Source organism: Schistocerca gregaria, chromosome 6 (assembly GCF_023897955.1).
Source record: "Schistocerca gregaria isolate iqSchGreg1 chromosome 6, iqSchGreg1.2, whole genome shotgun sequence".
Taxonomy (NCBI): domain Eukaryota; kingdom Metazoa; phylum Arthropoda; class Insecta; order Orthoptera; family Acrididae; genus Schistocerca; species Schistocerca gregaria.
In genome coordinates this window covers 34,677,146-34,689,233 of record NC_064925.1, presented here as the reverse complement: position 1 = coordinate 34,689,233, position 12,088 = coordinate 34,677,146, and the positions used below count along the sequence as shown (strand labels likewise).

The 12,088-nt window shown below is 42.3% G+C and overlaps 1 protein-coding gene across 1 annotated transcript in view; it reads right to left on the bottom strand.

Annotated features, from left to right (window-relative positions):
• LOC126278261 (DNA mismatch repair protein Msh6) overlaps positions 1–12,088 on the bottom strand; it is a 321,536-nt gene that overhangs the window by 190,597 nt on the left and 118,851 nt on the right. The window contains exons 4-8 of the mRNA XM_049978261.1: positions 7,338–7,393; positions 7,223–7,255; positions 7,037–7,150; positions 6,890–6,922; positions 6,696–6,809 (exon numbers count right to left, since the gene is read on the bottom strand). Coding sequence (XP_049834218.1) covers positions 6,696–6,809; positions 6,890–6,922; positions 7,037–7,150; positions 7,223–7,255; positions 7,338–7,393 — 350 coding nt within the window. The remainder of the gene's footprint in view (positions 1–6,695; positions 6,810–6,889; positions 6,923–7,036; positions 7,151–7,222; positions 7,256–7,337; positions 7,394–12,088) is intronic.

The following is a 12,088-nucleotide window of genomic DNA, read 5'->3' as shown; positions in this document are numbered from 1 at the left end:
CAAGTTTACGACAGCTGTCACAGTTCAACATATGCACTCAGAATGTGGACCAATGAAGTCAAGCCTTCCTGAAGGTGATGCTATATCAAGGATCACAGTTGATGCTAGAGGTAGCCCATGGCAGCAACATAAATTCTGTTGACCATAGTCAACAAAGTAAGTGGCCAGTTTTCTCCAGCATCTATAAAAATAGGTACAGACCCTATCCATCTTTCAACTGCATTCAAATCTACCACTTAAGCAAGTAGTCACTGGATGCAATCCAATTACTTCTGATATGCTGTCACTGCCTTTCTCTCTCTAACAGTCAACCCACCCAATATAAATGCTCTAAAAATACAAAAACACTTGGAAAAAAGTTAATGGTTACTAGTCGACACATCAATACAGAAGTACTACTCGTTTCTTCACAGAAGCACATGAATAAAAGTTAAACACTATGTAGAAACAGGTGCTGCTGCTGCTGCTGCTGCTGGAGAACACAAAGTACTAACATGACTGGAGCTCTACTTTGATAAAAATACAGATGTACTTCAATAACTATAAGAATGACAAAAAGACATTCACAGCACTCCCAATAACAACTGACAATCAAATGCGTCACAAGAAGTGAAGGTTGGGCAAGCAGAATACAGTAAGATCACAAAGTGTTGCTTACAGAGTGGGGCTGCTTTTACATTGACATACTGTGTAATTAGATCAAATGATGCAATACGATTTTTAAAAAAATGTTGCTAAAAATAACGTGAATAATGAACTGTCCCCTCTTCTCACTTCCACAGATTGGGAGGAGGTGCACAACAATTGGGAGGTTGCATTTATCAATTCACCTTATTGTGAGTCACTTCCAACCACTGCATTTCCCACCCATTCACATGCACCGTTCTCCACAACAGCACTGCTGAATATGAGAGTGTGGTACATTCGATCACAACAACCAAAACATTGGCGACAAAAGTGAAAGTGTTCTTATCTAAATTGCCCTGATTTACTTGTGTAATGGCTTCGCCACAATCTCCACATATACTGTCCGAATTTTATCGCTTACTGAATCAGCAGACGCAGGCCTTACTGGATGCCCTTGGACAGCTCGTCCAGGGTCAATGTGCAATGCAAAACGATGCGGCAGCAGCCGCTCCACCACTAACGCAGCCACACCACGCTGTTGCCCCCACTTTTCGACCTTTTGATGCTGCACTGGAAAGCTGGACAGAGTGGTCATGCCAATTTGGATTCCATCTCACCACCTACAGAATTCAAGGTAACGAGCGGCAGCCTTTTTTTGTTTCATCCGTCGGCATGAGTACGTACCGTGTGATAGTCAAATTATTTCCCCGCCGCGATGTAGCAACTCTGTCCTACAAAGAAGTTTTGTCTGCATTAGATGCATATTTCAAAGAATCAGTCAACGTAGTTGCCAAATGGTATACCTTCTTTCGTACAAAGCGTACGGCAGGTCAGACTAATCGGGAGTGGGTTGCAACCTCGCAAGGCCTTACTAGAGATTGTGCTTTTGAGTGTCAATGTGGACTCCCTTATTCAGATACTATGGTACGTGATGCAATTGCACAGAACGTTTCTGATGTTCGTATAAGGGGACAGATTTTGAAACTTGTAAATCCCTCCCTTCAACAAGTGATGGACATCTTGGATCAGCAGGACACACTTTACTTTGCTCAGGAATCATTTGAAACTTCGCCAGCAGTGTGTCAGGTTAACCGGCCCGCCGAGCGAGCTGAACGGAGCAATAAACAACCCTCGCGTCCGGCCGCGCAGCTGCCGCCAGGCTCTCAGCCACGTGTACCGCGCCGGCAAGCAAATGCATTGATCAAATCATGCCCGTGGTGTGCTACTAAACATTCGCGTGAGACTTGCCCGTCACACCAAGCTATTTGCTTTTATTGTAATAAAAAAGGACATGTTCAGAGTGTTTGCCAGAAAAAGCTCCGATCAGAAGCTCAAAACCGTTCCAGGCCCTTTGCTTCGCGCCGGAATCGGAATTGAACCATGGATACTCAGGCTCGCGAAACTTCGCCCATGGAAATTCATGTAGTTCATTCCACTCCGCCCAGTGCCACTCTCTCTAATAGTGACTGTGTTCGCCCCAAAAATAGTGTGCATCGACATCGCCGGAACTCCCGTCAAGTCGCAAGTGATTATGTACCAGTGTCAGTTCACGTTGCACTAGACAGTCGCTCTTGTCGTCAGCAGGACAATAAACTTTTTGTGGACTTGAACATTAACGGCAAAATGATACCATTCCAGCTCGATACCGGAGCTGCAGTTTCACTGATCAATCAAGACACTTACAAACTGTTGGGCACACCTCCGTTGCGTGCCGCAAATATTAAGTAGCTATTCAGGACAAGAGATCCCTGTGTTCGGACAGTGCAGCCTTCTCGCAACATATAAAGGACAAACAAAACTTGTGTCATTTTATGTCCTTTGTTATTCTTCTGCAGTGAACTTGTTTGGTTTCGATTTATTTCAGTTGTTTAAATTGTCTATAGTAAATAAGGTCCTATCAGTGAACCAGACTGTGCCTTCAGACAGTGTTTCTCGTCTATGTGAAGAATTTGCAGACATTTTTGCACCGGCCCTCGGTTGCACTAAGAACTATAACACACGTTTGGAACTGAAAGTAAACGTGCAACCGAAAGTTTTCAGAGCGCGCAATGTTCCCCATGCATTGCATGATGAGGTCGCAAAAACGTTACACGATTTGGAATCACAAGGTGTAATTGAACGTGTCCAGGCTTCTCTCTGGGCATCACACTTAGTAATTTTGCCAAAAACTTCCGGCAAATTAAGACTGTGTGGACTTCAGGGCAACAGTGAATCCACAACTAGTGATTGCAACTTTTGCTTTACCCTGCCCAGAAGATCTTTTTGACAAACTGTGCCCGGGTAAATATTTTTCGAAGTTGGACCTGGCAGATGCGTATTTGCAAATACCGGTGGACGAAGAATCGCAGCGCGTTTTGGTGGTTAACACGCATCTTGGTTTGTATCGATTCAAATGAGTGCCATTCGGGTGTGCATCCGCCCCTGCATTGTTTCAGCAATATCTACAAACTGTTTGTGCGTCGGTCCCTACTGCAGCAAATTACCTGGACGATATTGTGATCTCTGGAAAGACGGAAAATGAACATTTGGCCAAGCTCAGAACATTATTTCAGGTCTTGCGACAAAATGGTCTTCGCTTGCGGAAGGACAAATGTGTGTTTTTTGCTCGGGATTTGCCTTACTTGGGACATGTACTCAATGCCCAAGGCATACATCCCAGTCCAACGCACCTCCGTGCCATACAAGACTTGCCTTCGCAGCAGAATTTGAAGCAGCTACAGAGTATGCTAGGAAAAATTACGTATTACCATCGATATATTCCACTTGCCTCTTCCATTTCAGCTCCGCTTCATCGCTTATGCCGTAAAGGTGTTCCGTTCGTCTGGACGCCGGAATGGGAACGCCCCTTTCGCCAGTTGAAATCGGCGTTGCTTTCCAATACTTGCCTTATGCCATTCGATCCCCAGAAGCCCCTTTTGTTGATAGTGGATGCATCGGATTTCGGGATCGGTGCTGTACTTGCGCACAAAGATGGATCGCACGATCGCCCTATTGCCTTTACGTCCAAATTGGTCTCATCTGCTCAAAGAAATTATTCGCAGATCGAGAAAGAAGCATTGGCTCTCGTATTTGGTGTTACAAAGTTTCATGAATTTTTGTATGATCGTCACTTTACCATAATCACAGACCACAAACCATTGACATCGCTTTTTCATCAGACCAAGCCTGTACCTCCACGTACAGTGCAGAAATTCATTCACTGGTCTATTTTCCTCTTGCAGTACCGCTACGATATCTTGTATCGGTCCACTGCTAAGCACGGAAACGCCGATGCGTTGTCCCGCTTGCCTGTTGCTGAGGAAAGGGCATTCGATTCCTCCTCATTGATGCAGAAACCGATGATGTGGTCGAATCGTTTCCGATTGATTTTTGTTGTGTAGCTACAGCCACAGCTGCCGACCCTGTCCTTGCTCCCGTACTGCATTTTGTTGCTACGCAATGGCCCTTGTCAAAGCCGCAGATCAGGGACCCGTTGGTTCGTCGATTTTTTGCTCACAAGGAGAGACTTTTTGTACGACATGGTGTTTTGCTGTTGTGTTCTGATAATGATCAGTCCAGGGTCGTGGTACCACGTTCGTTACAGTCCCCTGTCTTACAGCTTCTCCACCAAGGACACTGGGGTATAGTGAGAACGAAACAACTTGCTCGTCAGCACTGTACTTTGTTCGGAATCGATGCCGCGATTACGAATATGTGTTCTTCTTGCATGGTGTGTGCCGAACAAAAATCAGCACCACCGCGGAAATTCTTTGCATGGCCAAAAGCCACTTCCCCTTGGAAACGCTTACACATCGATTTTGCTGGTCCATTCTGGAATGCTCGATGGTTGGTTGTGGTAGATTCATTCAGTAATTTTCCTTTTGTTGTCCGGATGTCTTCCACGACGTCATCTGCCACCATCCAAGTGTTATCCGCTATCTTTTGCATTGAAGGTCTTCCACAGAATATTGTTTCCGACAATGGCCCACAATTCATGTCAGCAGAATTTCAGTCATTCTGCAGGGCCAATGGTATTCAACATTGGACGTCTACGCCGTTTTCGCCACAGTCAAACGGTGCCGCTGAACGATTGGTCAGGACTTTCAAGTCAGAGATGTTGAAGTTGAAAGAGTCGCATTCTCGGGAGGTCGCGTTATTGCTCTTTTTGTCTTCATATCGCTCTCAGCCCCGAGATGGTCATTCGCCGGCTGAGTTGCTCCACAGTCGCCCTCATCGAACCTAGATGTCTTTCCTGCATCCGCCGCATCAGGTTCCTGTGCAGCGGCGGACACCTGCTTTTGCTCCAGGCGACGTTGTCTACTATCGCCACTATCATGATTCACCGCGTTGGCTCGAAGGGCGCATTCTTTGCTGCCTCGGACGCGCTATGTATCTGGTTTTGGGGGCCTCTGGTGAGGTGCGTCGGCATCTCAATCAGCTGCGCCTCTGTCGTCGCACGGGATCTGCCGCTCGCCGTCTGCTTTCAGCGACGGTGCCGTCTGGTCAGCGCCCCGGGGACCCATCTACTGGCTCGCCTCAGCCCCAGGTGTTACCAACTCTGCCTTCCATTTTGCCCCATGGCGAAGAGCCGCCGCAACCGCAACCGCCGCCGCCGCCTGTTCTTCCGCCGGTGCCGCGCCGCTGCAACCACCGGGCGCCTCCCTGGGTCAGGTGCCCCGGCCCGATGGAGGTCAAGCCTTCGGCCCCTCCTGTCTCTGTACGGGCGCATACACCGCATGTTGGCGTGCACCCTGGAGCAGGCTTTCAGGCGTTTTGTAGCTCCCCATGGTCCGAATGGCAGGGTGCGGGTGGCACAGCCTCGCCTCCCACCTCGTCGCATACGTCAACATGGGGTCCTCCCCACGGCGGGCAGAAGCCTTATGCCACAACCGTACGCCAATTTGCGGGGGAGGAATGTGGTGTCACCGCCAGACACCACACTTGCTAGGTGGTAGCCTTTAAATCGGCTGCGGTCCGGTAGTATACGTCGGACCTGCGTGTAGTGATTGCAGACCGAGCGCCGCCACACGGCAGGTCTAGAGAGACTTCCTGGCACTCGCCCCAGTTGTACAGCCAACTTCGCTAGCGATGGTTCACTGACTTCTACGCTCTCATTTGCCGAGACGATAATTAGTATAGCCTTCAGCTACGTTATTTGCTACGACCTAGCAAGGCGCCATGATCAGTTTCTATTGATATTGTAAATCATATACCGTAAAGAACGACATTCGTCATTAATGGATTAAAGTTAAGTATTCCACCAGCTACGTTCGTTTTTCTCAGTTCTAATTCCCTTGTCATGTTCCAGACCTCAGGCCAGCCTGTGTGAGCTAAAACGCGTGCATTTCGGCCTCCTTTAGAAAAGCACGGTTGGCTCTCCTGCCAACCACAACATTAACTTCATAAACGGTAAACATAATTTCATACCCTTCCTTTAAACCAAATGGAGGCAATGGTTCAAGAATTTGTCTGTTGTACACCTTATGTTCAAAGATCAGTGTCACTCTCTCTTTATCAGTTGTCACAGTTACGTATTGATTGTTTTAACTTCCAAACATCTCCGTTATTGTGGTTATATTTGGTGATAACATGGTGTCAACCAACGTGATGTTACATCTGAATACAAGCGAATTTGGAGATAATATGAAAATTACTTCAGGTAAGAATGAATCTGCCAGTTTTGCTGAGCAGATTTGCTTTTGATACGTCTAGTATTGATTAGAACCAGTTGTTCTATTCTTCAAGCGGAATATGCATCACTTAGAGCAATATAAAGTAACACATTGGCTATCAAAACTCCAAAAATTTGGTCTTGCAATGGATATAATGGTAATCGTGGGGGTACAGGTGCAAAATAAGAATTTTTGTACCCTAATGCCCTTGGAAAAGGAATTATTTCCTCTGCACAGAACTACTTCCTCTGAACATTGCATGCATTCATTGCTGACAGACAAATGATGAAATCAATATCTCACAGTGTGCAACATGAATCCAATCGTTAACTCCTACACAACCTCACTTGGTCCTATAATCTATAATAATCTAAAATAAAAATATATTATCATAAATACCTCAGTAAGCACTCTTACCTTGTCTTCTCCAACTGCTGACTGCTTGCTCGGTTGTCCAAGTGGAATATTTTCCTCTTTCGCTTCTTTTCCACTATCGGACGTAGCTTCACTTAGATTGCTGTTACCATTCCTCTACAATCAGAATATAAACAGTACAATAATTTTGAATAATTTGAGATACTTTTGAAAAGGCAAATTTTTGGAATGCATACCTTATATCCATCGAGGGCTGAGTCCACTGCCAGCTGAAACCAAAAGCATAAAGTAACCATGTATTCCTGAATGCCCTAAGAGAAGTTAAAAATTTTATTGAATTGTGTACTGTACAGAATAAATGTTTCTAAAGAAAAATGAAATACCTTTATTTCACTAACACTGTCCTTTTTGTAAGAATTTTCTGTAGAGTTTACACTGTCCTGCTCCACATCTGAGTCATCAGAACTGTCACCACCATTCATGATTCTCATGAACTTCTGTAACAAATAGTTGACATCAATATCGAGAATTCCTTCAGGTATTGTTAATAGTGGAATGTGTTACAATACCTTTTTCGACCCCGAAGAACCGGGTGGGCTTTCCTGTAATTTAATTTTTTTAAACGGATTAGATACAATGCTATTAGTGAACAAAACCATAGCTTACACACATCAACCAACCCACCTTCGCAGAACGCACTCTGCCAGCAGGAGTTTTTGGAGAACTGAGATTCCGAACGCCTGCAATAAAAAAATAATAGCAGAGAAAATTATTAATTGAAATGATTTATTTTACTGGATTCATTACTCATTCTAATACTAAGAATACCAACATTTCACAGGCAAACTGACAAGTATCAGAATAAATTTACTGAACCAAGAATGAAATGAGCCAACAATTAATGGAGCAAATGAATTGAAACTAGAAGGCTTGTAGAACAGTGCACCAGGAACAATCGAGGGATGGCAAAGATGTAAATCTCTCCTGTGCAACAGTAAAGATCAGTTTTATCCTCAGACAGTGAAGAACTGGCAGATAAAGTTGCAAGTGTGGTAAGGGCTGCATATCAATATGTTTGCAGATCTGAATGGGACAAAATTATCAGTCTCTGGGACACTGATGAATCCCACCATGACACTTTGGTTTCTACGGTGCATGCTGCTGTGACAGAAGCGCATGTGTGGAGACCAGAGTTGATAATCATACGCAAAAATGGTGGTGGTGATGATGGTAGAGTTTAGGGTGTTTGAGATCACAATTACTTCTGCCTTTATTAAAATACAGAGATAAATGCAGTTGAAAAAATAAAAAAAGGTTAAAACTTTCCACTAGCAGAGAAACACACACACACACACACACACACACACACACACACACACACACACACACAATGGAGTTATCCTCACGTACGTACTCACACAAGTCGTTTTTTACTTTATTTGCATTGTAGGACAGCTCCAGCTTCGTTCTGCAACCAGCAGAGAGCACTTCAATGGTGTGCATTAGATAAAGCAAGCAGGAATTTATTACGGTAGTGGTACAAGTCCATGTGCTTTTGTGCTTTGCAGCATGTTGCTATTTCTTGTGAAGATGATGGATTGAGGAGCATTATCAAGTGACTGTGATACAATTGATGATCCAGATTTTCAAATGATTGCAGGTAAAAAGAATTTACTCACTTTTCTCTCAGTGTTATACACATTTTGTTCCAAAAAAGGAATATGCAAGAATGAAGATAATGTTGATAATAACAATGGAAAATGAGGGTGTCCACCTTAATGTATTTCACATATACACGTATTTTCAATCATCTGGTGCTGTATAAATCACGACTTGTGTTACTTTCTATCTAGATACCAGTACCGATGCCGATGAAACTTCCAATGGAAGTGAAAATGACAAAACAGGAGAGAATGTTACAGATGCCTGTGCGAATATGCAGACAAAAAGGAAGCATACTCAAAGCAAGAAGGGTGCAAGGAAAATGGCCACACGTCGAAAGCCGAAAGCATATTCAGGAGGAGGAGGGGGGGGGGGGGGGGGGGGGAAGAACACTGTGGAATTATATGTCACAGCAAAGGCGAAAATAATTCCTACAAAAACATTTTGCAATGTGGACTGCAGGTGTGCACGTAAATGTTTCAATAAAATTTAAGAGTATGAGGAAGACGTTATTTGAAAATTTCTGGACTATGGGTGATATTAATCGCCAAAATAGTTATCTGATCAGATTATGCACGTATCATTCAGTTAACCGCTGACAACCAAGAGATGGCTCTCGTTCTCAGAAAAGCTGTATTTATGAATATCGATTACATGTAAACGAAAAGTGTGCAATAGTATGCAAGAAGTTTTTCTTGAATACTTTTGAAATTTCGAATGGATGAATCTCTAGGCTTTTAACAAAAAGCAAGGAAGAAGGTACATCTCACCTTGATGGAAGGGGCAAACATCAGAACAAATTCTCTGTATCAGAAGGTCTGATCAATGATGCAAAGGAACACATCAAAAGCTTTCCAGTTTCTGAGAGCCATTATGCAAGGAAGGATAATCCACAAAAAAAAAAATTTTAATTCTGAGCTGTGTGTGGCCAAAATGTACGATTTGTACAAATATAAATGCATATCTCAGAATAAAGAAATCATGATGGATCACATATATTGAAAAATCTTTAACAAAGACTGCAACCTATCATTTCAACCACCAAGTAGACACTTGCTCTTTTTGTGACAAACTGAGCTTTTGAAATGGACGCTCCTACCAATGCAGAAGAAAAAAGAAAGCTTCATACTGAAAAGGAGCTTCAGCTTAGAAGGGCTGAAGCTGTAAGAACAGCAATCGCTGCTGACAGCATGTAGTGAAGAGGCAGATTTCCAGGTGTTCGTGTTTACCTTTGACCTGCAAAAAACACTTGCATTTCGTAAACTGACAACATCGATATTGTACTATGAAAGAAACGTGTATAATTTTCGTTGCCACAATTTAACTGACCGCTAAATCAATATGTATTTTTGGGATAAAACATCTGGATCAAGGGTTTCACAGGAAATTGGTACCTGTGTAAGGAAATGTATTAAAAAGTCTGTCATTTCTCAAAAACAGCTAGTTGCACACAGTGACACATGTGGTGGGCAAAACAGGAACATAAACATTGCACTAATACTAATGAAAGTGACACATTAACAGATTTATATACAATGTTCCATTTATTTCATGTCAATAGTGGTACAGCTCTATTACCTCAACTTTTCTGCCTATAATGCTGCTGAAATTACTGATCAAAACAAAAAGAAAGAAAGGTTCATATCTAGCAACAAGCCATATACTTGAATATTTCTGGTATCTCAAATGCAGATTTTTCAGCACTCATTTAACTTTAAGACTCTGTATCTCAGAATGAACAAAAATGGACTTGTACCACTATTGAAGTAAGTCCTTCATGTAACAGGCAAGTCACACATCAAGAAATGAATGATCAAGCCACTTTTCAAAACACTACAATTCCCATTCCAGAAATCTGAGCTTGAGACAAGACAGAACACAAAATTGTAAAAGACGTATCATTTTTTCTTCACCATCAGCTAAGAAAGGGCAGATCCCTACTATCCTCTTGTCAGAATACAACATACCCCGTCACATACATCTTACCGATATATTGTACATACAAAAGAAACAAGTGGACCTTCACTCTGTATCAGAAAAATATGATTAGCGAACTACACACAGTACCAAGGTGGGTGACTGTGGTTTCAGTTTTTCTAGCCTCAATGAGAAAAACCATAGCAGAACTGTTTTCTCCGTTCACAGCTTCTTGCCCCATACCTCCAGTCACACTTTGTGAGTTAACAAGCATTTCACTCTCTTTTAAGTATATAACAGAGAGTTAGCCTACAGGAATTGTGAAATGAACCCTCTTGTCCAAGACCACGTGCCACAAAGGGTGCAGATTCACCACAAGATGGGGAAACTCACGGGTGTCTATTGTCTATTGAGGTTCAAGCGCTGTAGTGTGTGAGTGAGGCAGACGAGAACCTACACCATAGGGAAACCCAGTACAAGCCTTTTGTGTCCAAGGAGACATAGTAGTGTTAAATATGGCAGAACTAAGATTGACCATAAAGGGAAACATTTTATAAAAACTATTTATTCTGTGGTAAATCCGGGAATTAAGCGACAGTTATTTTAATCTACCATCCTTCATAAATTTTCATGGTGATCCCAATAAAACATATTGATCATATCTATAATAGTTTAGGATTTACTGTTAAAGTGAAGTACAAAAGTTTTGTAACAAAGACATGAATGCTAAAATCTGATCGCTTTAGTCGATCTTAATGATCAACATTTCATACAGAAGAGCATCATTAAAATGACAAATGTTGTAAGTATCAACTCTGTAACTTTATTTGTTTAAAAGATATAGTAAATTTAAATTATCAGTATTTTTCAGTTCAGCATCAGATCATCATTTCCTCCACACAAAATGCATTGAACGATGACAGCATGACACCTTATTGAATCATTAGGTAATAGAATATTCGTCGTAAAGTTTAGTACATGATAGTTACTTTTGTTCTTTATTTATTTATCAGAAAGCACATTGGTGCAAGGCTACTGGCCGTGACATTCAAAGTTAAGGAGGAAATTCTATTGGTTTTATGTAAAAGATTTTAATGTTTATTATGTAATGGATATTATTGTTACTTTATTTACAATGTGAAAGTGGTCAAGCTTTGATTATTTAAATATGTTAAAATGTAAAGTAATGTACAATTAGCTGTAGACAATCAGATGGATGGTTTCAGGAAAGGGAACTGCACTAGTCAGTTAGCGAAGATGTTCAGCGTGCAGGAAACGCGGTCAGAGACAGAGGGCAGTTCTGGTCGAGACACCAAAGGGCACAGTTCGGACAAAGACACGAATGCGGACAGTCGGTCTTTAGACACCTTGGAAGTGACCAACTTTTTGCGTAGTTAATGAGGTGGGATGTTCGACTTTTAAATCAGGATGAGACTGTGAATGATCGAACTGTGTCAAATCAATATGCGCTCAAGTGTAACAGTAACTCTAAATATGGCCACTTTCGCTATTAGTTTGCTTTCTGAATAAACATTAGTCTTACCAAATCACAACTGTGTGGCCTACATCATTTATGGGTTGTTAATTTACTTCCTAATGTTCCCTGTTGCTGATCTGATAGCATTCCTCAGTGCCCCAGTTTTAGAAGCACTACAAAATGTGAGAACCGAGATGATGATCACACGAAAACTAAATAGAACCTGAAAATGTGCACAACACTACATCATCTTCGCCTCCATCAGAGTACTCAATTTAGCAGCTGCCAAAAATACAGTATCTGTCCATAAGAAATTCTACCCTTGCTAAATGAGTATATTTTACTGTTAATGCTATTGGTTGTATTGTGCCAGGGTGTT